Source organism: Molothrus ater, chromosome 2 (assembly GCF_012460135.2).
Source record: "Molothrus ater isolate BHLD 08-10-18 breed brown headed cowbird chromosome 2, BPBGC_Mater_1.1, whole genome shotgun sequence".
NCBI lineage: Eukaryota > Metazoa > Chordata > Aves > Passeriformes > Icteridae > Molothrus > Molothrus ater.
Genome location: NC_050479.2, coordinates 18,094,399 through 18,120,717, shown reverse-complemented (window position 1 = coordinate 18,120,717; position 26,319 = coordinate 18,094,399). Strand labels below are relative to the sequence as shown.

The window sequence follows — 26,319 nt, the reverse complement described above, 5'->3', positions numbered from 1 at the left end:
ATGGTGGGTGCATGCAGACTGCATGTGTGTGTATGTGTGTGTGTGTGTGTGTGTGTGTGTGTGTGGACTACACAGTAAAAGAAAAACCATCAAACACATTTTAAATTAAATATTATTTAATTTCCATTGTATGCGTACTTCCAATGACCTTCTAGAATTTGTGGACTTATTACTTACCAGATGAGAAAAAACACCCCAACAATTCCATGTAGAGATTGCACTGTCAAGTTGCTGTAGCATTGAGTGTCATTGATTTTTACCTCATGATGAATGTTTATTTTCCTGAGAATAAATAACACCAGAATTTTATAGAGCAACCCTCACAGAAGCAAATAAAAAATGAATATACAGAAGTCTATATGTGTAGTAAATTTCTAATACATTCAAACAGTCAAGATGTTTATAAGATGCAACAATTTCTTTTGGAAGCAAGTTTGAAGGGCAGATAACTGGCAATTTTTTTATTTTTTTATTTAAGCCAATGATGCTTTGGGCCTGTGCAGAATAGCTAGAGAAATCCAGATTGAGATCTTGACTAACAACAAGAAATAAATGATATGGAAAGCCAGAAAGAGTAAATTGTGTAATAGAAGATAAGGAAATGAAACCAACCCCAAAACATTATTTATTGGAAGCCTGGTATTAAGAACTGATAACTGGAAAAGAAAGGCTTATCCCTTCAGGAACAAAAAACACCCAAAACCAAAAGTAATGACAGAAACAAAGTACCCCCCACAGCCTCCTCTGACTAAATTTATAAAATTTGCATGTGAACACTTTAAGATTATTCAAATATTCTTGACTATTTTTAGCTACAGAATTTAAATTATTAATGCAATTTGCAATATTTAATTCATTTTGTTCAGTATTTGCATGAATTAAATGCATGAATGTCTGAGAAAGCCCTGGTAAACTCTGCCTGCATTTGCTGGGGTTCATTCTGGGTGTTTGCTGTAGGAAATGGCTTGAAAGTGAGAGTCCACCACCAGAGAGGCAAAAATCCTTTTCCTCTTCCTTCCCTTTGCTGTCCCTTCCTCTGCTCCTTCCTGGCACCAAGCAGGAGACCTCAGCAAGGGTGGGGATGCCTCAGGCCCCAGCACTTCATCCCCACCCTGGCCCAGGCAGGGAGGACAGTGGCTGCAGGATGGGCTGCACGTCACCCCAAGGAATGGGGGAGCTGAGGCAACCAACCCCTGAGCCATGAAACATCCCTGCAATATATTGTTCTTGAGAGTAATCTGCATGAATCCAATCATGAGTGTTGTTTATGGGCCCTGTGTGTACATCTATTTCTTTTTTAATTTTGACTGGCTGACTAATCAGGAACTCTGAGATGGCACAGCCAGGGCACAGGAGTGGTCTAGCAAAGTCTCCTAGAATAATTGCAGTTAAAGAAGAAAGCACTGAGAAATTTCACAAAGGTGTGATAAAAATCATCCTCCCCGATGTATTTAAATCTACTTTGAGAAAAGAACCAGAGAACTTGATGGGAAAAATCCTGTTGATAGGGTAGCTCAGGTATTCGTGACTGGGGTATTTGGGCAGGGGTGTCCCACATGTTGCTGTGGCAGCTCCCCCATGCCTGTCACCCACCTGGGGACACCCTGTGCCCTTGTCCTGTGATATTGACCCTGCAGCAGGTTTCAAGGAGGGAGAGAGCTGAAGTCTGAGGCTCAGGCTTGAACACTGCTGAAAGGAGGAAGGTGAGAGTCTGCTCGTCTCTCCTGACGTAGACATCTTGCAGAAAGCAAGAAAAAATGGAAGAAGTGAATTTTAGGTACATTTCCATTGGTGTTTCAGGTTTTTGATCATCTAAAATTTTAGCTAATGTAGTCTTGCTTGATATTGTTTAGTTTCATGTGCACATTAAGAGCTGTTTCATGTTCTAGCTGAAATAGTCACGTATTTAAACACCAGCTTTGCATTTTACTCAGCCTTGCATGCAGACAGAATGAGCAGAAGTCACTTGCCCTTTATCCAACAGATTTCTGGTCAGAGCAGATTATCCTTCAAATCTAGGTCACCACCATGTATTTGTCTGATGTAAAACAGAATAATGTGCCATTCCCACTGATAAAGTGGCCAACCTCTTCTTTCTTTGGAGAGAGACTGGCAGAAGTTATCCAAGAGCAGTCAAGTCTCCTGACCTTACAGTCCTGATAGAATTTAATACCCAGTCAAATTATACTTATAAGACTCACTCTATCTGAATATTTTAAGGCATAACCTTCATTTAAAATAAAGGGAATCAAGCAACTAAGACTGTGTCAGGAATCAATCTACTGGTTTTTTAGGAGGAATGACTCCCTATCATAACATTTATGGCACTTTGCAAAACAGTAGTTCATCTGGTTCTCCCTCCCCTAAAATGAAAACATTCATCATATTAAATATAAAAATTGAAATATATTAAGAAATTTTCATTAATTGTGTTTGCAAAATTTAGAGACAGAAGCCTTTCTTTACTAAAGAAAAAGTGTTTGTTTTTTGTTTTTTTTTCTGGCAAACCACTCACCCTTACCAACTGTATAATCTTTAATATTAAAGCAATTTTTGAAAAAAATTTGATTCTACTTATAGATATTTCAGGGCAGGAAAATATTTTTGCTCACAACATGTTTAAATTATGTTACTCTTTCAGTTGGATAATGTTCAATTCCTACTTGAAAAGGGCGAAGCTGCATTAACTACCATTTCATTATTGCATTAACAACAGTTCACTTGCTGTTCTTACAGACTGTGTAAGTAAATCACTCATGCTTCAGAGACTTTTTTGCTGTTTATTGGAGACAGAACATACTACTAAACACAGGTTTCCAAAACAAGCCTAAATTTGTGCATTGGAAACCCTCACCAAAGATAACAATGACCAATTTCACTTCCATTAATTAAAATGCCTATTTATAGTACAAGGTCTGTTTTACTTAGACTCCATAAGGCACGAGGGTTCAAATGAGAGCAAAAGCAAACCTCAGTGAGCAGGAAAATTGCTGTTAAGAGAGGCAGGAACAGGGTGAACACCACTGTCACATGCAGAATGATGAGTCCTGATGGAGTGTCATCCTGCAGTAGGATTAGCCAGAGACTGTTTTTGATTAAACATCTTGGTGAATATTTAGAAAAAACTATATTTAAACCAAATTCTGGAAAGTATTTGGTCTATAGTTTGGGCAGGATTGAAGTGAGAAGGTGACAATTTTACATCACCTTCTGCTCCTCTGAAGTCTGGATTAAGAAGGAGTGGGAATGACATCTGGCATAGGTGAGCTGACATCCAGAGCTTTTCAGGCTGTAAGAAATCAGAGAAGTTTGTCAGCATCCTGTGATATCACTTTCCAAACACAGCTTTTCTAAGATGAGGAGATCTCATCTCTTTTCTTCTTCCTTATACAAAATAAAAGGCCTTTACCATCCTTGCTGCTCCTCTTTGTATTTTATCTAATTCTGCTATGTCTTCACTAGGATTAAGTGGCCAGAAAAACCTCTATCTGTCCAAAAACTGATCACTCTGTGAGTAGATAAAATGGCAGAATGGTATTTTCTGTTTGTTTGCCCATTTCCTGACTGCTGTTTAGCAGAGGACTAATCTCAGAGTCATATATGTAGTAATTGCCCAAACTCACAAACAAGGAAAAGAAAAAACAACATTTTGAGCCCACTATCATCTGTATGTAATTAGGGTTATCTTCTGCAATGCTTTACCTTGCACTTATCAACCCTGCATTTTATTTACTGCTATTTTGTTACTTAGTCACTCATCATTTTTTTCTAAAAGGAAATATTTTTGCTCACAAACATGGTGTGAGCAAAAATATTTCCTTCTGTAAAGCCTGGCTTAGTTCTGTCTGCTTTGAATATCCTGTTTCACCTGTGTACCTTCCCTTGGGACCCTTTGTCCCAGCTTGTTTACAGCTCAGTTACTTCTGAGTTTTTCTCACACAGATTCTTAGAGATCCCCTCCAGCGAATCCCCCAGTTATGAAATCGATCACTTACTCCGAAACTCCATTACTCCTTTTAAACAGTTAATCTGTGAAAGGACCTTCCTTCTCATCTCCTCACAACTGAATTGAATCAAATTGAATTTTGTAAGAGGCTTCTGCGAGGAACCAAAGGGGATTTGAAAGTCCAAATGTGCTTCTCAGCTGAACTATCTTTGTCCACATTCTCAGTGACTCCTGAGAACTGAAACCATGTAAGCATGACTGTCTGCAAACCCACGCTATGAATTATGTAAAGTATGAGAGATGGGAGGTGTCTCAAAGTCGTAAAGATGATTTAAGAATGAAATCTCCAAAGATATTTTGGTGTCTACTCCCTAATGATTCCATTTTGCATTCAAGTCTGAATTGATTCTGGGCTTCTTACTTTGTGCTTATGAATACCAAAAGGAAAATTTCTCTGATGTTCTCTATCCTATACCTAAAATTAATCATCTGTGTCCTTGAAATTTAATTAAACCAGATAGTCTTTTAAATAGTTTTTCCACCATATGTTGGAAAAAGAGTAGCAAAATTAAAAGAATAAATCACATCAGAGAGTAAATTAAATACACTGTTTGAAGCCAGCCTCTCTCTCATTTTCCTCATTGTTAAAACTTAGTCAATGCTGACAATAAGCATTTTAAAGTGGTGGGGACAAAGCACTTCAAAATGCATTGTACAGAAAGATGAGCATGGAAGGCATTGAATGGGCTAGATTTTCTAAAGTGTTTTTCCTTTTTCTGATTGCTTTGATGTGAAAGTGGTAGTATGAAATACATTATAGCCCTGATGGAGTAGAAATAAAAGTTTTACAAAAATGAAAACCAAAAACCATTTCAGAAGTATTTACCCCCATTTATATGTTGCTTACCCTAAAAATAAGTCAAGAAGATTTAATGCCATCAATTTTTAAAGCACAAAAAAAAAATCACTAAATTCATAAAGGGTAATTAAAAAATGAGAAAAATATATAATTCTTGTTTAATGAAAATTGTTTAAAGCCAATACCTAAGCCTGTTCATTATGACATCCTAAGACAATAGTCATAAATTTATGTTGTTGAAAAAGTATCTATAGAAAGTATTTGCCCAAATCTCAGAAAATATAATTAGCTTTCAAGGGATAATTCTTCTAAAATATTGAGGGTGTGAACATCTGAAAGAAAACTATCAAAAGAACACTTTCCTCTTGCTATTAATTTATTCTCTGTTTCTCATGCTAGTTTGTGACCCTTTCCCCTGTGCCTTAATCAAGGACAGATGGAGTTGTGACTCTATTTTATGTAACATCGAACTTCACATCCTTTTAGAAAGATAAAGCTAATAACTTCAATGGCAGTGGATTCTGCCACTCCAGTTGACGTCCAGTGGCTTCCAGCTGCTCTTTGATTTTGGTTTTAAAATCTGTAAACACATAAATAGTCTGGGATTTATGCAAGTGAGATTCTGTCCCATTTAAAATTAATATGTTTTAAGTGTAGTCTGATTAAAATAATGGTAGAGATGTTTGAAAAAGTCACTTGGACTACTTTAGCAGTGACTAAGCTAGAGAGCAGGTTGAAGACTGTCAGTGGATGGGTGTCCATGGTAGATATGTCAGAGGGTATGAACTCAGTGTGACCTTGAGAATGAAGAGTGATTTTGGAGCCCCAGCAGCAGGTACCCAAGGTAAGTTGTGCAGTAGTTCACCTCTAGGTCAAAGGAAGACATGTCCACTACTTAAGGGAAAGCACTTAAGGTCAGTTCTTCATCTCACATTTTGAATTAGAATTTAAAAAATGTTCTTTATCCTTTTGTGTATAGTGTATAAATTTGTTTTTCTTTCTCTGTGAATATTCCCCCAAGTCCTTTATATGGAACAGGATGTTGGAAGATTATCTGAAATGTCAAATTGTAGTTTTGTCATAGGATTATGGTGGTTTAGAGACAGATTTTTTTAACTACATCCATAATGCTGAAGTAAATCACACTGGGGGTTTTATTGTTGCTGAGGCCAGGTATCCCCACATGGCTCATGATGGCAGAGTGTAGCAGCAGCTCCCAGGGGGCAGATTTCTCTGGGAGAAAGCTTTTTGGTATGATCCACCCCAGAGTGAGCTAACCCACAAGCAGCATGGACAATGAACTTCCAGCACCTGGGCTGATTCCCCAGCTCCCCTCAGCAGCATGGAGGAGGCCTTTCTGTCCCCTCTGCTTCCTGTTGGGTGGAACCAGTTTAGGGGCTCAGAGGGCCAAAAGGACACAAGCCCACTTCTGCAGTCTCATGGCCAAAGTGATGAGACTTTTGATGATCCTCTTATCACAGACACGTGGGTCTTCATATCTCCAGGGTTTCATTGTTAACTTTCAACACTATTGGCCACTTTTATTGGAAAGGGTAGAGTTCTCACCCCCTTGAGGTCTTTCAGGTGACATCAGGTGGGAGAGCTCTGATGGGGTCAGGTCTTGCCTGTGAGACCTGGCAGTGCTCAGAGTGCAGGCACATGCCAGGCTGCAGAGCTCCTTCTGCTCCTGGGGGATTTTCCAGTTAAAAATCCCATGGTGGTTGTGGAGCCGTGGCATCTCCAGGGCAGGAGGTGGGGCTGTAAGGGCTCTGGCTTTCCTTGCTTCTGGTGGCACTTAAAAGATCCCAACAGCCACAGCTTGGGTGTCTCTAGTGCTGTGTTTGTGTAAATGCATAATATCAGGCACTGTAACAAGTGGGTGTAGCAAGACAATGCTGTTCTCCTAATGGATTATTTAGTCTTTGAAAAAGGTTTTTTTTTTTTTCTGATAAAGGTTAAAAAACCCTACATAAACACTTTTTTTTTTTTTTTTTGCAACCAGCAAATAGCTCCATGTTGGGAAAACAGTAACAAACCCATCCAGAGATTTATTAGGGAGAAGGAGATTAAAATCATTAAAATCTGTTCAAGCAGAGAGGGAAACTGACCTCTGAGGGTACCACTCATACCCTCATACCCCAGGTGAATGCTGTACCTCTTATACCCAGGGTAAATCCCATCTGCTGCAGTCCTAAATAAAAAACTAACGTGGTACTGAACATGCTTCCCTCTGGCTTGTGTGAGAAAGCAGTGGCACAGACAACTGTCTGGGTTGGAAAAGCAGGGCTCTAAATCCCATTGGGACATAAATGGCTCCTTATAGTTAGGGTTGGGTGCTCAATAACTAAAATAATTTGATTTAAACATCCCTGTCCCTAATGTCAGATGGCCTCCCACTCAAGTTGCTACAGCATAAACTCAAAAAGAAGGCTGTGACATTGAAGATGAATTGCTCAGCCCCATGTGACAAAGCTGTGATCCACCAGGGCACAGTGGAAGTCAGGACTCTCCAAGCTGGCGTTGAGCTCAGTACTTTTTTTTCTTCCCACAGATCTCTCAGGAGCAACAGAAATTAAATTTTTTAAAAATGAATGAACTACATATGGCAACACAGCTGCTGAAAATCTGTTACCCTTTTTAGTCACCTCTCATGTCCTGGGCATGCATTTTATCCTTCAAACTCAGTAAAATGAAAAACACTGAGAGGAAGGCATCTCCCTGTATTACTGGGGAACTTGTAGTGTTATTAAGTCATTAAGTCATGCCAGAGAAGCCTTGCCTAATAAGGCTATCCAGAACTTAGGTCTCAGTGGGTTCATCTTTAAAAATATTTTACATACTTATAATCACTAGGACAAGCAGCGTTTTCACAGAGCTACTGCAAACTGCAAATAAATAAAATTTAAAAAGGAGAGGACCATCCTTTTTCTTAATGATGGTGAACTTTTGAAATGGAAAGGTTGTAAGCCCTGGATAAGTGCTCAAACAGCCTTGCAATGATGCAATTTTCCACCTGCTTATGGATTCACTGTAGAATAGACCTTCATGCTGGAGTGACAGGGTCTCCAAAGCACTGTTTACTGCCTACCCTCCTTCCATAAGCATTCAATGCCATGAGCAGTCAGAGGGACTATTTCTCATTTGGTAGCCTTGAATCACACTACTGATTATTCCCCTTTGCGTGTCAGCTCCAAGGTAAGGACAGCAAGTTGGGTGATATATTCAATTCCAGTCCTGGAGCTGGGGAGAGAGAAAAATGCTACTATTGAAAGAGGTTCTTCTGTGAAGGAGCAGTGATTTACATCCAGAATAGGTGCAAATTATCCTCCCTTTCCACCCCCAAGTTCAGCCAATATACTCGTTATTCAATATCTTGCTGCTGTGATGCCTTTTTTTCTTGCAGTTTTTGATTTTCTGTTCAGTTCAGAAGGCTGTGGTTTGGTAAGAGATATGAGGATATTAAATATCTTCATGAGGGATTGGGCTCCTTATCAACCCAAGAAGTGGCTATTTTCAGTCAACAGTGAAGCATCTGTCAGTCAAATAAAAGGTCTTTACTAGAACAAGCTCCTGAACTTACAATTCATCCCTGCTGGAATGAAAAAGAATAGAGCTGCTTTGTCTGTTGGTTTTGAATCCTTCATGGAGAGCAGCCAGCAACTGTTAACTTGTGTATTATTGTTCTATCAGACAGGAGAAACATCAGGGAGAATTTACCAGCACAGTCACAAGCCTTTCATCACACAGTTATTATAGTGATAAAGTTCAATGGTAGTTACTCACCTCTCCAAAAACAAATATCACCCACTCAGACAAGAGAGAATGGATTTCTTCAGGGTGATGCTACATTAGCTTGTGCTACTGCACCTGGCTCCCAGCTACCACTGAATCCAAGTGCCCAGTGCACTTTGAAGTACTGATTGTCAGAGCACTCCTGTGAGCAGGGAGGGACCATGATCTACCTCATTTCATAGGTCTGAGATGGAGCTGTGAGGCTGCTGTGAGGCTGAGCAATGGAAACCCACTGGCATGAACTTGGGCCCCTGGATCTCTGGGTCACTCAATTCAGCCTGGCTGGAGCAGACACCCTGCTACCAACATGACTGTGTGTCCTCCCCACAGAAAGCTCAAGGAGAGTAATATAAACCTGTAGAGTCAAATCTCTTCCCTATATGCCTGGGATACAGCTTGCTGCTCAGGGCACTTGATTTAGACATGGTTAGAAAAATTAAAGCTCGGATTCAGAAACACTGGAAATCACCTGGTTTCCACATATTTTTAATGTGGTTTTTAACTTGTTTGTCTTTAAAACCCAGACTTTGTATCATTGTGTAACCAGGTAATTTGCTGAGGTGCTTTGGAGGGGTGCACCTCAACTACTCAACTACATGGCATGCTCAATAGACAGGTGATTGTGTGTCTTATTTGTCCTCTTTATCCTGCAGGAAGATGAAGTTGCTCGTGACAGCCGATTCAATTTCAGTGGCTATGGCATGGGCCACTGCCTCCAGGTCAAAGATGGCACAGCAGTCAAGGCTACACCACCCAACCCAACTCCAGCACCACCAAAGGATTCAGATTCCATCAAAAAGAAGTTTGTTGACCGTGCAAAAAGGATTGATACAATATCCCGTGCTGCGTTCCCACTCGCCTTCCTCATTTTCAACATCTTTTACTGGATTACATACAAAATCATACGGCATGAGGACATTCACAAGAAATAGGCAGCTCTGGTTTGCCAGGACTTCTTAGCCAAAGTGATCCACATGTAAATAAACAGCGAAATGTCATTCTGTCATATGGACTAAGGGTTTCTTCCCCACTCCCCCAGAACACTGGAGAAAAAATTAGCAGAGAGGAAAAGAAGTGTAGAAGGAAAAGTAATTCCATGACAAAATATGCCGTGAGACCAGTCAAGAGGCTCCCCCTATGTACTCCTATTGTGTTCTTCCAGATTCAGCATCGATCAGACATCTATAATCGGGGCCAAATTATACCCAGCTTTATCACCAAGATATTACCTTTCAGAACAAAAGAGAATCAGAAAACAAACAATTCTCCTAAAACATCTATCAAGAGACTGTGGTGGCTACAGTACAGTGAGTTATAAGAGGACCAAAATTTTTCAGGATAATGTTGCCTTTCTATTTGAATCAAGTCTACTGAGCTACATTCCATGATCATGTCTGTAGGTAGTGGTTTCACCAAGGAGTCCTTTTGTGGGTTGTAAATTATTTCTACTGATAGGGGAGAGGGAAAAAAAAGGAAAAAAGAATTTATACTTTACTATCCTTGTGGGTGTGCATTTTAATATTATCTTGCTTTACTAGAATTGTAATTTTGGGGTTGAACTTGTGTGTCATGTGATTTATTTGATAGTTGACACTCCAAAACCAGTGAAACTGCCCGGTTTATTTCTGTTGGGAGACAGTGCACTTACTTCATTTTATTTCTGCTGATTTTACATGCAACTTGAGGTGCCAAACTGTATTTTACCTATTGTGCTACCCTGTACCACAATACTTAGTAAGAACTTGTTTCCTCCAAGGTGTAGCTCAGTTTAGCATTGAGTTTCTATTATCGCTCTCATTGTAGCTGCAGTCAATAGCTCTATAGGTAAACACAACTTGTTTACAGACCTCTAATTTATATCTTTACTCAAAGTGGCTATCATTTTAAATATCATTAATTAACCTAAGAATTTTAAAACTGTACTGTGATTTTCAGAACCTGTTACCTTTTGGTGCCGGATCTGCGTTATTCAAATCCTTGCTACATGTTTTAAAGTAGAAAATTTAAAAAAAAAATTAAAAAGAGGAAAAAAAGATGGTATTTTTGCTTACATGGAAGAAGACAACCTGTAACATAAGATGAGTAAAACATTAAAATTTTACACTTGCTGTAAAAGGGTTTATTAAAAAAAAGGTATTTGTTCAATTTCAATAAAGCTAAATGTGGTACTAATATTTCTTCACTGTCTTCTTCATTTGCAGCAGCAGCAGCAGCAGGGCTGTTCGTGCCACAGCCCAGCTCTTCCACTGCTCTGTCAGCAGAAAGAGGGTGAAGAGCAGCCTTCTGCTGACATGACTTAGAACACCAAATTTTTCTGTCTATCCTGCAGCAAAGGGACTACTGCAGCCCCTGGGAGTATGTCAAGGACTGTCAGAAGTGTGTCTGGGATATGATGGGAGTATTTGTAGAACATTTGTATGTGCTGAGCCAGGCCTGGGGGAGGAGGGATGCTGCTCCCCTCTCGCAGTAACCCTGCAGAGCAAGAAATGCCGCACACATGCTGTGCCTGGCTTGGGGTGTCCTGAACTTTCATCTGGCTTTGTTAGAGCTTCACCACTTTGGTGAGCTGAAGGACGTGCTGAGATGACCTGTGCCCCTCATAGACATGGGAATGACCAATAGTTTAAAAGCAAATTAAAAACTGAATTCAGTTTTCTGCCTTTCCCTTGTGAGGCCCAAATACACACACTGTAGCTGCCCAGTTCAGGCATTTATTCTCTCTCCCCTAAAGAGATATGGAGCTGAGACATACTCAGCAGCACTTCTCACAGCTGCTCCTGGACCAGCTTCTGCTGAGAGAATACAGGTTCCACAGCCTGTCTGAGCCTGTATTTGTGTGTTTATGTGTCTGTGTTCCCATCTCTCTCCACATGTAGCTACCAGCCTTTGTTCCTCCCCAGAACAAGAGGGAATCTGGAGGTCATGACAACTCTGATTCCCGAGCAATAAATGGGTGACAAAAAGCCAGTCATGCATTTTATCTTCCCATACCCTCCTCAGCTTTGTAGACTCTTCTGTTGCTTACACTCCTGATGGAACTGGCAACATCACCTCCACCTTGTTGAGACAATGGATCCAGATGTGACTGAACCCCAGAAAGGGTAACAAGTGAGAACTCAAAACAACTGTCCAGAATATTCTGCTCTGAAAAACAAGCTTTTGATGCAAATTCAAATATCATAATATATGCAATTTTTATGGTATCAGATTTGCTTTTATTCATATTTAAAGCGGAACAGTATTTGATTACAGATAATGTAGTGGAGGAAAACCCCAGCACAATCCTAGCACCATGAAGTGCAGCAGGGTGAAGATACCCAGCTGTAAACCATGTCTGTATGGGAAGTTAGGAGCCTTCACTGGTGTGTAAACATTCAGACCTCACTTTTACTAACCCCTTGTTCCAAAAGCAGTTTTTCAAATGAAGGTGTAATGCCAGCATTAATCAGGATTAATCCTCAGTGCCCAGATGTGTTGCAGAGATTCTCATGAATGTCAGAGCCTGCTGCTCACAGCTGCCCCAAATGGCTGCAGGCCAAGCAATAGGAATGCAAACCTACTCTCAGCTGATGGATGAGTCTTTATGTCCCTTCCTGTGGTGAAGCTCATGTGCCTCCAGCATCCACATCACAAATTCAACTGCTCTCTTTGAAATTCTTGGCTATTAGCATTTATCAAATAGTTCACTAAAATATCTTGCTGATCAGAACTGGGGTTTGCTGACAGTGTCCATGGGAAGATTGCTCTGCTGTTGCCTTCTGTATAAACTTTGGTCCAGTCATGAGAATAATCTGTGCACAAAATCTGAATAGGTCTGTCTCTCTCTTTTGAAGACAGAATTTAGGGATACATGACAATTATTCAATTAGTCATGGATATTGAAATTATCTAAATAAATTTTGGAAACAATGTGTGCAAATGGAAAAGATCCAGCAAGCCCTGACAAATAGGAATGGCCACATGATACAGAAAGTTGCCATGTGCTAGCTGTGCACCCTCTGACACAGAGATGGTTTGATACTGGCCATCTATCAAAGAACCTTCTCTCCAAGAACATGGCTGGCACCCGAAACTGGCTCAGAAACTGCCTGCAGATAAAACATCAATTGACAAGGATAGCAGGACACAACTTTCCTAAACAAATTCTCAGTAGGGTTAACAGTGAAAAAAAGACTCAAAAAATTATCATCTTGCACTCAGGGAAACAGAAGAATTAAATAGTGAAGCAGTTTTATTCTAAGACACTATTGCAAGAGGAAAAAAAAAGGCTTAGAAAATAACTCTGAGACAAATAGCCTTTGTGAAGCAGGAGACACATCAAGATGGAAGGAAAGAGACCCAGGATTAATTCTGAAGAGATTCCACACACATTGGAAAGTTTGCATGCTACAATTCTAGCTGGTAAAATAAAATTAAGCCCTAGGGCATTTAAATTCTTTGCAGTTAGTTGTAAGACAATTATGATGACTTCTACTTTACCAAGAAAGCTTAAAAAACTTTAAGCATGTCTTTAAAGGATGCAACATCAGGTCTGGCCATTGGCATCCTGTTGTTACAGGCTGGACCCAAGTGATTCAGTAGTCAAGGGGAAATGTTTATCCATCTCTCACCAGATGGATGCTGTCAGGTGCTGTGATAAAGCCTAACTGATAAAAGAGATCTTTAAAAAATCTTATTACATTAGGAGAAAAGTGAAAATTTTTTTTAAAATAGTGCAATATGAAATGAGAGATCTCTCTTTGTTAATCTTTCCTGGTTTTTTCTCTTCGTATTTTTTTAGGTAGCAGAGACATCACTTGTGATGTATTGAATCAAATTTGGTGTAGCAATAGAGGCTTATGGAGTACCCAATATGAGATATCAGCAATTCCTAACTGCTGGAGGACAACTCTGGGATATGCAATGACTCTGGGGTCAGGTGTTTTCATGTGCTACAGAGGTGAGGAGTAAGAGGGAACCTCATCCACAGACATTGAGACTTTCTTGCTTTGATTCCATTTTTTCCCACCATGAGATGTTGAAAGCAATAGGAAAGAGCTGATGGAAAAACAATGTTTGTCTCCTGCAGGCTGAACTGCTGCAGCTCTTCATCTTTATACAAACCTGCCTGACATGGCCAGCACTGGAGCTGCTGCCCAAACATGAGGCTCCAGCCCAAACTTAAAGCCTTTTGCAGCTGATGTTACTGAAAATATTGTGGAAGAATCTGAGCTAGCCTCTGAGATTACAGACATGGGCATTTGCTGGGAAGGGTTTTCATTGGGGTGAAGTGGTGTCTTTGCCACAGCAACAGGATTCTGCATCTGCACCTGGAATTCACATTTTATTGATTTATTTAAAAGATCTTACTCAGTCCAATAGTGGCATTTCTGTATTTAAAAATATATTACTAAATACAAGAATAAATATATTTAATGTGTAGTTATAAAAAGTATACACCCATCTTTCTTATCCATTTAAAATTAGAACACAGCAATAAACAAAGAAACAGAATTTTTGTAAAAATATCAGCTTTGTATTACAGAAAGTAGTGTGAAAATAATTTTATTTAATATATTCATTTTCATTATCTACAATGTAGTATTTGTGGAAAATTATCTTCTGCCAGACTTTGAAAGTAATTTATTCTAATGATTTTTGGCATTGAATTTTGTGTCTTAAAATGTTTTGGAAAACTAAAAACCAAACCCAAGGCTGCCTAGAGAAACTTGTGCCTGTGAAAATACTCTAAGCAGGAACATGTTTTCTCCCCAAATGCCCCTCACAGATTTTACATTAAAAAAATCAAGCTTCTCTAGTGTAACAGGAAGATAAAAGAAGATATTTTTGTCATTTGAAGATATTTTGTCATTTGTCACCTTTCCTAATTTTGGAAGGCGATTGTGAATTATCATCAAGTTTAGGGCTTAGCTTCAGAACAAGAGAAGCTTCACCAGTTCCAGACAAGCTCATCTATGCAATTACTGCCAAATCAAATGCAATGCTAACTGAAAGCAGAAGGAAAAAATTCTTCAATAGCTTCTAGATCAGTTTCTTTTAAAGGATTGGTTTCCAACACTGAGCACTAGAAATCATTTGAGAGGGAAAATATTCAGAGTGGATTAGCTCTCTTCCTCTCAGGAGGAATTGAAAATTGAGTCAAAATAAGCATCTCAGATAATAATTAGGAAAACTGATGCTGTGAAATACATACACTAGTTCTTTAAGTTGCCACTGAAATGAGCATGCTAAATAATTACCTTTGCTATGGAGAAATGCTGTGAGGCAATATTAGGAAAAAAGTAGTGAATACCAGGGATCCTGATCACATTTTGATTGTGCTAAAAATGTGATTTTACTCGGACAAATTATATAATATCCTCACTAGTCCTCTGAACAGCTGTACAACTGATTCAAAACCAGCTCCTTTAGATTATCACAAGGCTTGAATCTGATGCCCAGCAGAGTGAATTCCTGTTGTGGAGATGGTGGACAGTGTGTGCCATGCCAGGAAGATGGCAGCTGGATGCATCCCTCCTTTTTCCACAGGAAAAACAGCAAGATCCCTGAGAGTGCACACAGGAAGTATATCCACAGCAGTGCTCAATGAAAATGCTTTAGACAGAGCAGTTGAGGGACTCACAGATTTCCACCTTACCTTTGCTTTGGCGTGAATCCATTTTCCCTGAGGGGATGAAGAGTGCTACCCTTGACAACTCAGGGTCGGGGCTGTGGCTGGACATGTTTGGAAATCACATTTTTATCGCCTGGCTCCAGAGAACACCTTCCCTGCTCTCCCTTTGATACAAAAAGAGAAAAGAGCTATGCCACTGTAGGAAACACAGTGGAACCAGAGTCTTTAGCAGGGTTTTCCACTGAGAAAATGAGAGCATCAATGACTTAATTCACACTGGAGACACTACCTGACACTACCTCCTCCTCCCTCTGCATGGTCAGGCAGAGATTTTATGAAAAGACAGGAGAGCCTGGCAGTGAAGAAGCTGCCAATGCATGGTTAAACTTTTCCTCTTAGCCATTGCTGGGAGTTCAAAGGGGACACATGTATGGCTGCATTAGGGGGAGACCAAGGAGATCAGCATGGACAAATGCCTGTGATGAGCTAATTAACCTTTAGAAGAGGAGAGTGAGCACATTTTTCCTGTAATAAGCTAATGAACTCTATCCTCGGGGGACATGAGGGACATAATCAATGAGGCTCCTAACAGGGGTCTGCCAAAGATGCTCTTCAGAGGAGGGGTGAAGAGCAGGACTGGTACTGAGTCATTAGCTTAAAAAACAAGAGCTGAAAGAGCAGCCTGCTGCAGGAAAATTGGGTTCTCCTTCCATGTGTATTGCATTACATGTAATAAGGCTTTGAAAGCATGTTTTCTGCTTGGAAGAATATCACAATTTTCCACTAATCCATGCAAGAAGCAAAACTAAAAAAAGAGAAAGTATCTTTTGCTTGGCAATTTTAACTCGTAGTAGCTCAAGTCAAAACCAAGAGAAACTTTGATGCTGACCTCAGATGTAAATCAAGTTGTTACAGGTTGATGGTGAAAGTTTCAATGTGGGCAGGGTCTCAGCCTACATCTTGGCTGTCTGCTGTTATGGCACATTTGCTCCTCACTTTGGAGCCCAGTGACTTTGTTTTCTTGAATTGCCACAATGAGAGATTCTATCACTGACCCTTCTGGTGTTGCAAGTGCAGTAAGTGAGGTCAAAACTGAAGAATTTGCTAAAGAACATTTAGAATTTCAGTGAAATTTCCCTCTCATCAGAATCTGGGTGTATAACAGTCTTTCAAAGGCCTTTTCAAAAGGACACTGGCAGAAGCTAAAGAGCATTTTAATGTTTCCTTTGATTTATTAACACCAGCTCAGTTTTTAATTTGCAGAAAAGAAGTGCTCCATTAATACCCACAGTAACATTTCACATTAAACATCCTAAATGTGACCTAATCTATTTTTAAAGGAACTAATTCCTATGCATTGGTTGACTTTTTCCAGGCATCACCAAGGCTGAAAACATGAGGTCTGTTCCTGACATGCAGCAAGATTTCCTTGAACACCTGCACTGTATTCTGTCTGTATTTTTTCTGCAATAATATCAGTGGGCAGGACTTGCTTTATGGCACCAAGGAAACAAAGGAGGATATTTTATCATAAAGGAAATTTGCTTATTTTCTGCTATAATAACAGAGAGAATTTCCCTGGAAATTGATAGCTTCTGCAAATTGTAAAGCTTCTCTTGCATTTGTGCAACACACACACACACACACACACACACACACACACACACACACATTCCTTTCACTTTGCTTCCCTCAGTCTTATTGCAGTATTTCTTTGACTGATGTCCCGGAAAATTTCATCTGCTACCCAGTGCTAGCTAGTGTGGTAGCACAGATAAATATCTACCTTCTTTTTCTCTGACCTAGATGTGGAAAAGGTCCAAAAGTTATCTTTAGCCTGATTAATCTAAGTCTGATCTGCTAATATGCTGCCATGGATTAAATATATAATATATATGCCATCTGAAAGAGCTGAGGCACAGCTCAGACATCCTGTAAATGGCAGCACTGGGATGTACCTGCAGTGGGTTTTGCTAAGCAGGCACTCTGCCCAGGGCTCTCTGCTAAGGTTTCTGGGTCACATCTGAAGACTTCTGCAGCAAATGTGATTGTGGTTACTACTGATGGACATTTTTCCTGCAACTTAAAATTCTAGCTGATCTTAATAAATCACGAGGGAAACATATACTAAAAAGGGAGGACCCTTTAACCTCTCTCTCTGTGTGATGCTGGCACAAGAGCCACAACAACGCAGAAGGACACCAGAAGCCCCTTTTGCAGCTGGGGAGGATCTCCATGGCACTGGTGCCTGGGGAAGCAATCCCAACCTCCCAGACATCCCTCAGGGCACAGAGGGGCTGCCTTGCAGCAGCAGGCAGGTCAGGGGACATCCAGAATACACCATCAGCAATGCTCACCCTTGGAGCAGGCCAGGAAGAGGCTGCTTAACAAGTGCTTTATTCTCCTCACCATGGCTTGATCAAATTGTCTTTTCAAGGCTGCCCAAGCTCGAATGTTCACACTGTTCACACTTCAGTTTTCAAGCTGTGGTTCGGTGATGGCATGGTTGCCCTCTGGTGCCTTTTGCAACTGCCTCATGCACATCTCACCTCTGGCCACTCCCTGGGGTGTTCCAGCTGCCCTCCCTGTTCACTAGCTCTTCTCCCTTCAGGCTGGACAGAAGAAGTGAGCCAGGTCCTCTGTAAAATTAGAAAGATGGAGAAAGAAACCCACCTGCCAACTCCAAACCACCCAGAGAGCTGCTCCCCAGGAGCTGCTCCCTGAGCTGATGAAAGGGCAAGAGGGTGCAGCTCTGTGTGTGCAAAAAAAACCCAAGTGTAACTGGAAAGCAAAGGGGAGCAGGTTTTGGGGACACCTCAGAAAACTTCAGAGATTTCAAGACAGTCCTAACAGCAAAAGGAGAATGGAAAACAGAGGGAAAGGATCCTCTTGCACATTTCAGTGGTGATATGAGTAAGACAAACAGACCTCCACCTCTCCAAGGATATTGTCACCAATTGCTGTTTTTAATGAAAATTGCCTGGCGGATCCCCAGTATCAGCTACTCACTCAGAGTGGCTTTTCTATTATTAGGACAGTCAGCTGTGAGAATGGCAAAGGTCTGTATTATTTCCATTACCAGCTGGCTTTAATAGTACTGGAGAGCATCTTTGATTTTTGGAAGAATAACTGCATCCTTTGGACACGACTCCAATATTCCTCTGTTTCAAGAAGGTCAGCCCCTCAAAAGAAAAATTAAAGTTCTAGCTGAGGTAATGAAAAATCAAGGTGTGAATGACTTTAAGAGACTGCAAGATCTACTTTGGCCCCAAAGTGACTGGCTGAAGATGGAGTAATGGCTGTGTGTCCCCTGGAACCTCCTCTTAGTTCTGCTCTGTCTCAAAGCAAACTTTTTGTCATGCACAGCATTTTCTCATTTACATATCTCCATAAGAAAAAAAATCAGTTTCTCCCTACAAAAACTTGCATCATCTTTACTAATTTTTTCTATCTCATAGGGGTTTACAAAAGCAATTGTTAAATTTAAAACAACAAAGTCATTCAGCAAAGGAACAGTTTGCTACAGAAAGCACCATTCAGCTTTTTGGTCTTGAATATACAGGTGTTTATCCAAGCTATAGGGCATACTTGATTAAAGAATTCCTGAAACCCCATTGTTTCTGCTAATTCCTGTAGAATTGTTATTTTCTAAACTACTGCATCTCTGTTCCAGAGGAGTGGCTTACTGGGAGGATTTTTTGTTTTCTTTTTTAATTATATGTTTCCAATTATGATCCCCAGGCTTCAAGGACAAAGGATTTTTTTTATTATTATGCTTTTCATGCATCATTGGAGTACCTAAAGAGCTTCCAACAGATTCAGAAAATCAGGCTGCCTATAGTGAATGAATTCTTCAAAAACAGTGATATTATTAGCTCTTCTGTGTCATTGAACAGACAACCTAAATGCTAAAACCAGAAATTTCATTAAAGATTAAAGAAAAATCATTTCATGTTTCACCTGCTCCATTAATATCAAATATGAATTCTATCTTTCATGACACAACTGAAGTGCAGTGTAAGATTTCAGATATACCATTATTTAATCTTTCAGAGAAAGGAAAAAAATGTTCAAAATCCTTGAAGAGCCATGTCTGAGCATGACAATATGCTTTGTCTGACCATTTTAAGGCACTAAAGAATATCTTGGCCTTGTGATTTTTCAATGCTTCCTGCTCTTCATGCACCACTTGAAATATGTTAATGGAGACATAACTTTCAGGAAATGTCAAGCACTTATTCTCAGAGTCTGAGGCCTCCAAAGACTTCTCTGCTGGAACACCCCAGAAGTGAGGCACTCAAAATCACTAAGTGCTTTTGGAAATCTCAGTCTTGAATGTTATGATCAAACTACTTTTACCTGGAGCTTTTCCTGGTCACTTACTTGCAGCTCCATCTTTTTCCTTCTTCTCACAAAGAGTATTTTTCTGAGTTTCTGAGTTTCAGATTCCTGGCCTTTTCACCAGAGGCCAAAACCCCTGGGGACATGGTGAGTTGTATTTTATACCTCTGCAGTAAGATGAGGACTGTAAAAGTTGCCTTAACAGGAAAAACTGGAAAAGATGCCTGTCAGACATTTTTCTAAGAGCAGCATCCTAGCAAAAAGGCAAGTTCAGAAGGTCATTCCACCAGGTTAACATTCTCTATGTACCTTATAGCAGAAGATTAAAAAAGGACACCAAAATCTTCCCAGAAAACACATCCCCATTGTTTCTGAATAACTTTCAGTACAGGCTTTCAGAAGACTATCAATAGTCTAAAGATAAACTCTCCCACAAGTGGAGTGTAGTTCCCAGTTTTGTCCCTTTCCTGGGACTGTGAATACATATATTTGTCACACCAGTCCCATTGTCCTCTGGCAGGAGCCATGAGGTGCTCTACCACAATTCTCCATGTCACCAGTTTTTGCATTTTCCCTGTGCTTGTTGCATTTTCCCTGTGCTTGTTGCATTTTTCCACTGCTTTTTCCAGTGGCACATACTGGTGTCAGCATAGGGCAGGCCATGGAGCTTTGCACAGCAGGGAGGATGAGCCTCTCCTGGGAAAGAGGAAACCTCCTGACAGGCCCATCATGCTTTTGAAGTGATTGAGGTTTCCACAACACCCCTCTGGAAAACAACACAGCCAGGATTCCTCTGCCAGCCTTTCCCTGCCAGATATCCTCGTCCTGGCTATGGCAGAACTGTACAGCGTTCCAGTCCTCGTGGCCTGTGGAAGACATTGAGCCTCTATTTTAAGAAAAGAACAGCACTAATAAATAAAATGGAAAAAGGGATAAAAGCATGCACAGCCCCAGGGCAGCTTTACAGAGACTGAGTCTCTGGAGTGCCAGGAGTGGCTTTTAATCTCCACTGTGCTTTGGGAAGTGGTTGCCAGCCTGTGGCTAGGTAGGACCTGACAGGTCTCCTCCTGCTCCCCCTCACTACCCTGGCCCATGAGCACATGTCAGACATCACCAACATTCCCCCTTTTGCTCCAGCCTTCTCTGGGCCAGGGTAGAGCTGAGCCCATGGGGGCTACCCCTTATTCAGTTTTGGCTTTCCTTCACAAGGTGGGTGCACAGACAGCTTGGCCACAGGCACTCTGCCCTGTCCCCCCTCCCTGAGCCTGTGCAGCCCCAGGGCAGGGCCAGCTGTCCCTAAGTGCTCCCAGCTGCCTTGCACACATGGCTCGCGTTGCCGGGGCAGTTCAGGCAGCGCTGCCAAACCCGCAGTGACAGGTTACTGGGCTCCTACAAACCTTAATGTGATGTTTACTGCTCACACTGAAGTGCCACATGGGCTGCAAGCTGTTTTCTCTTGGCTGAGAGCTCGGAGGGAGACAACCCCAGCTGCCTGGTGAGCAGGGACTTCTTCCCCGGCTGCCGACCAAGCAGGGAGAGAGCGCGTTTGTTTTTTGTTTGTGGAAAACTCCTGGCAGCGATGCGTTAACTTCATTTCAGCTTCTCACAGAAATCTCCTTCCTCTAGGTAGTACATGAGACAAAGGTTCACAGATGAAAACACTCTTGAATGTACAGCCTTGAAAAAAACCCAACCACATCTCAGCTCCCTGATGTTTCAAGGAGCACAGGTATTTTCTCATGATCGATTTTCCCAGATGATCCTGAAAGGTTACAAGCATTCCTGCAGCTGCAAATGACCTCCACAACATTTGCTCCCAGTCGAATTCTCCTGGCTGACCTTCAAATCCTTTTACAAAGATTCCTGATATTCTCACTGCCCTGCCAAAAAGATTGCTGGGATTGGCAAAGGTCTGGTGAGCTGAGCAGACAGAGGAGAGCAAGTGCAGCTGAGTTCCTCGATGGTCTCAACTTACTTCTCAGCCCACTAATTGCTTAGCAGTGCAAACAAGTGGAAAACAAACAGCTCCTATTGGAAAAGGGCTGTGAGCAAACCTAAATTATTTGGGAAAGAGAGTCCCTTCAGAGCCCCCTGTTTTCCTGACAGAAAGCAAGCTGAAAAATTGTAATGGAAGGAAAGCTTCCTACTGTGGTTTCTACACTGAGGCTGCCATCATTCAAAACCACAAATTTGGGGTTATCCAGAATTGTTTCACAATCTCTCAAATAATCTTTTAAATCCTCCTACAAACTTAATATTATCCTTCAAGAATGTATCAGCAAAGGATTTTTATTTTATAAGCACTGAAATCTTAGGACTAATAAATTTAACCTTCAGTAGTACTATGGCAGTCATTAAAGAAATCTGAATTCATATTTCGGTAGTCTGAAAAGGTTATATTTAAAATTTTACTTTTCAACTTTTTAACCTGCTTGTCTGGCAAGATGATGTCATAGGAAACATTATGGATAGGAGCAACCTGGTAAAAACATCTCTCCAAGGAGGGTTGACCTCGCTAATTCAATAATAGTGGCAAGATCAAGCAATTCAATACTGGAATAAGCTTAATCACAATAACAACAGCTATGCAGATATAGCAACAAAAACCTCTCCATGCTGTTCTCCAGGCAGCCAGGCTCTCAGATGACGCTGACAGCTTGGAGTTACCAGATCATGGGTTTCAGTGCATTGTTAGCACCATTCCCTGATTGATTCCCAGGTGTATAAAGCCTCAGGGGATTGTCTCCTTCTTGGGCAACATGCAGGATCCATTTGAATAATCTCAATTTAAACTGCAATCCTTATTTAGGGCCTTCTCTCATGTCAGGGCCTGGGACTCTTTCCTTCTGTACTTCAAAGGTTTGAGGATGGCAGAGATGCTTCCAGTAGTGTCTCTTTCCTTCCTGAGAAGGCTCCCCTATTCTGCTGTAGAAGTTAATATTCGGGCATAGAGGAAAAGTGAAACAGCCTCTGAGGGTAATAAATAGGCAATCAGGAAAGCATAATTTATGTATAGGGAATTCATGCATTCATTTCAGGTCAATACCTAACTGACATCCTTTTAATTCAAAAAGCATAGCCCTCGTTGGTATTTCAGTGAGGTACCATGTTGGAGAGAACCCAGAAAATCCTTGATGCTTTCTGTCCTTTGGAGAATGGCTAAAAGGACAAGCAGGCACTCTGAAATGTTGTTGGACGACTTCTTTGGAGCCACTGTCAAAGGACACATTTTCATAATTGATCTAGGAGACTGAATTCTTTCCATTACCACTTGAATCCATATAGCCCTCTGAAGATCTGGCCAAATTCAACTTTTGTAATTACATTTTCCAAAGCACAGTAAGCTTAAATCAATAATTAAACAAAAATTAGTTAGCACTTTTGATTTACTTTGCATTTTTAATGTAGACTTACTGAAAGCTGACATAATTTATGGACATCTCCTTCAAGCATGTACAGTCTAAACTATAATTTAAATGAACTGGAAAAAAAGCTTACTTCTATAAGTCAAATCAATATGTCATGAATTGGCATACAGCATTAAGCAGGACAAGTAAAATTGGATAGAGCAGTTATACATCCTAGAGTACAAGGTGGTGGCTGTGTTCTCTGAACCTCAACATTTGCACCTTCATGAATGATGAAGAGCCTTCTTGGTCTGGTGGTGCCTGCCCTTCCAGACTCATCACTGTGGGCCAGTCCAGGTCCCAGGCTCTGCACACCAAGGGATTTCCATTCTTCATTTCTGGCCTTTTACCAGGCAGCAACCAAATTTCACAAAAGCCCAGTGTTAAATGATGACTGTGATGTCCACCTGCCACAGAGGGTGCCTGTATATGTAAAGACAGGAGGGAGAAATCCTGATGAGTGCCCACTGAACAGGAATCTGCAGGTAGGAGCAATTTCTGTGAAGAGGCTGTTGGGCTCAGTACACTCCTGTCCTGCTGAACAAGGGCAATGGTATTTGAGAGAACAGAACCAGAGGGTGAGAAAAGAGGTGGCTGGAGATACCTGAAAACTGTTAGGGGTGTGAACTGAGGAGTGTGGAGAAATCCTTACTACATGTACACCCTATGAGCTAGGATAGCAGCCACAGGGAAGACTTCAGCCCACATCCTGGAGCAGCCTCAAAGTCCTACTCTTGTATTTAGATTTCAGTTTTACAAGGTGATTTTTAAAATATATTTAAAAGAAAGCAATTGGAGACTGTTGTGTAACATGCATTCAGAGTTGCAGAGATAACCTAAATGCTGATATTTTCTGACTTCAGAGTGATTGAATTACCACTCTTAAAACACTCTCTTAATATAGTTAGTGAATGTAATTAGATCACAGTGGCTGGCTTAAAACATCACAACTGCATCACAAGTGGAGATGTTCAGCATAATAACCCCTCATTTCATATCTCTCTGTGCATCAGCCCAGCGTGCTTTAATTCAGATTCCCCCATAATACCCACAGTTGATCCAATCACTTTTCTGAGAGGTAGCTCTGACACCCTGACAGCAAAAGTAGCAATGTTAATATCCTATCATTGTCAACAACAGGGAAGTGTCACAAGAAAGGGATGAAGGGTGCAAGACAAAATGCAGTTGGGGGAAGAAGAAAGGTAAGAAAAAAGATTCTTTTTGCTCCCACTCATTGTGTGCTTGGCTAAGCAGGTGGGACAGGGAAAAAATCCAAGAAAGCCTGGAGTCAAAATATCTATAAGACAGGAGTGCAATGAGAGCTACCTTCTCCCACCAAGACACATTTGATGTTGACATGCATGAAGCAAGGGAGGCTAAGGTGGGCCAGTTCCCATGGCTGATTGCCTCTATTGCTGCCTCTGCTAAAGACGAGGTGAATATTTTGGCAAGCACCATCTGTGATGAAGACACTTGCTCCCAGCAGTGTAATGGATGCATTACAAACAGGACATGGAATAACCAGGGCCTGAGCAGGTACCAGGCCAAGTACCACAGACTCCCATTCACCTCCATGCCAGTAGAGTACTAGTTCCTTTATAGAGGATGCTTTAATAAGTTAGTAAATGATATAGAGTTCCTATATGTAAGATACTTACATCCTCTCACACACCTCTGCAACCTGTATATGAGCAAGTAGATAAGAGATTTTACAGGATTTGAGTCACAGCAGAAGGAACTTCCCTAGTTCATCTACTGGATCTTTTTTATGCAGTAGCTTGGTGTCCTAAGAAAACAATGCCTAAGAATCACAGCTTTTGAGCTCCCTGGCTAACTGCAATCAAATGTGGTGGTAAAGTCCATGTTTAAAATACTGTAAAATATACGTGAAAACTAAGATCTCATGGGAAAAATTAATCCCTTCATCTCCCTGATGAAGAGTTAGGCAGATTTCAGGTAGAACACATACTTGTAACAATTGCTTGCTGTGCAACTGGCAGGTATCTTGTCCCCAGACTGAGATATCACAAGGGACAGACAAGGAAACTGAAATTACTGTAAAGCAGGGAAGGTGTACAAGTATAAGGCTTTATTTCTCCTCACCAGTAGAATAACTGATTTTTCCTTTCACAGATTACTGAAGGGTCCTACCAATGGCACCACTTGAAGATGAAATAATGAAAAAAGAGTCCATCTCAATGCCTGTTCAGCAAAGAGGCAATCACTCTAAGTAAGCCTGTGTTGTTCCCCCTAAGCCTTTGACCATCTTCAATGCCAGGTAAAGAGGTAGTGCTGATAGCCTCTTGGATTTAGGACTTTGACAGAAAATTAAAGGGTTCCTGGAGAGGGCTGTCAATAGCTCACTGGTGCAGGCAGCAGCCCTACTGCATGAACAAAAGGACATGGGATATCCCAAATCAGCTTTTCTCTGGAACCAGCAAGAGAGCTGCTTTTAAACAGGCTTAAATCCAATGCCTTAGACATTCTCAAGTCTTCCTCTTCCCAGATGAGCTAGACCAAGATGGAGAAAACACAAAGAAGTAATTTGAAGAAGAGTAACACGAGAGACATGCACATTACATAGAGATGTTTCATTACCTTCAAACCATGCATTACTTACCCAATGTGTTTATAGTTAATGTTTTATTTCAAAGAAAGGGATACAATTTCAGGAATGAGGATACTCAGCTGGTGCCTGTAAATAGCCTTAAGTCTACCCTGCAGTGACACCTTGAGGGGAAAACATTAAAAATAAATAACCAGAATGTGCATTTCAAGTCAATGCTAAAGAAAGGAAGAACAAGACTACCTGGATGGGCAGCTGCCTGGTCTCCTGGAGCAGCTCATGACAATGTGGGGATTTATAGCATCACTCCTGACAAACAGCTTTCTGTTAAGCTGTACTACCTCTCAACTTCTCTCGTACACATCCCATATTTCTAGTCTCACTTGTCTTTATCTTTTTCCTCTTCTCCAGAGATACATTTTCTCATGTTTTTCAGAAATGGCTCTCAACAATTGGTTTTGACATTACTTCTGCAACTAAAAATGATCTTACACACAAAAAAAGGGTTTTTGTTTTTTTTTCAGAAGAGGCCATTTCTTATTCCTTGTGTCATAGAATAAATTGCTTAGCCTCCTGGGGAGCAATGGAAGGCCCCAGGGTGACCTGGAGGTGGCTTTCCTGTGGGAGCCTGGTCTGGCCTGGCAGATTTGGTCATGGGGTCAGCCTGGTGGTTGCACCCATAGTGGGACTAATTTGTTCTGGCCCCTCTCCTACTCACCAGCCTTTTCTTTTTGTTGCACACTCAAGACTGCTCATAAATACAAGCCCTTACAGAAGCTTTCTGTAGACATGACC

At 40.9% G+C, this 26,319-nt stretch overlaps 1 protein-coding gene across 6 annotated transcripts in view; it reads left to right on the top strand.

Annotated features, from left to right (window-relative positions):
- The window catches only part of GLRA2 (glycine receptor alpha 2), a 121,156-nt gene extending 110,387 nt beyond the window's left edge, over window positions 1-10,769 (top strand). For all 6 annotated transcript variants that reach the window (XM_036384203.2, XM_036384232.2, XM_036384241.2 and 3 more), the window contains one exon: window positions 9,251-10,769. In XM_036384203.2, coding sequence (XP_036240096.1) covers window positions 9,251-9,529 — 279 coding nt within the window. In that variant the 3' untranslated portion in view covers window positions 9,530-10,769. The remainder of the gene's footprint in view (window positions 1-9,250) is intronic.
- Window positions 10,770-26,319: the final 15,550 nt, after the last annotated feature.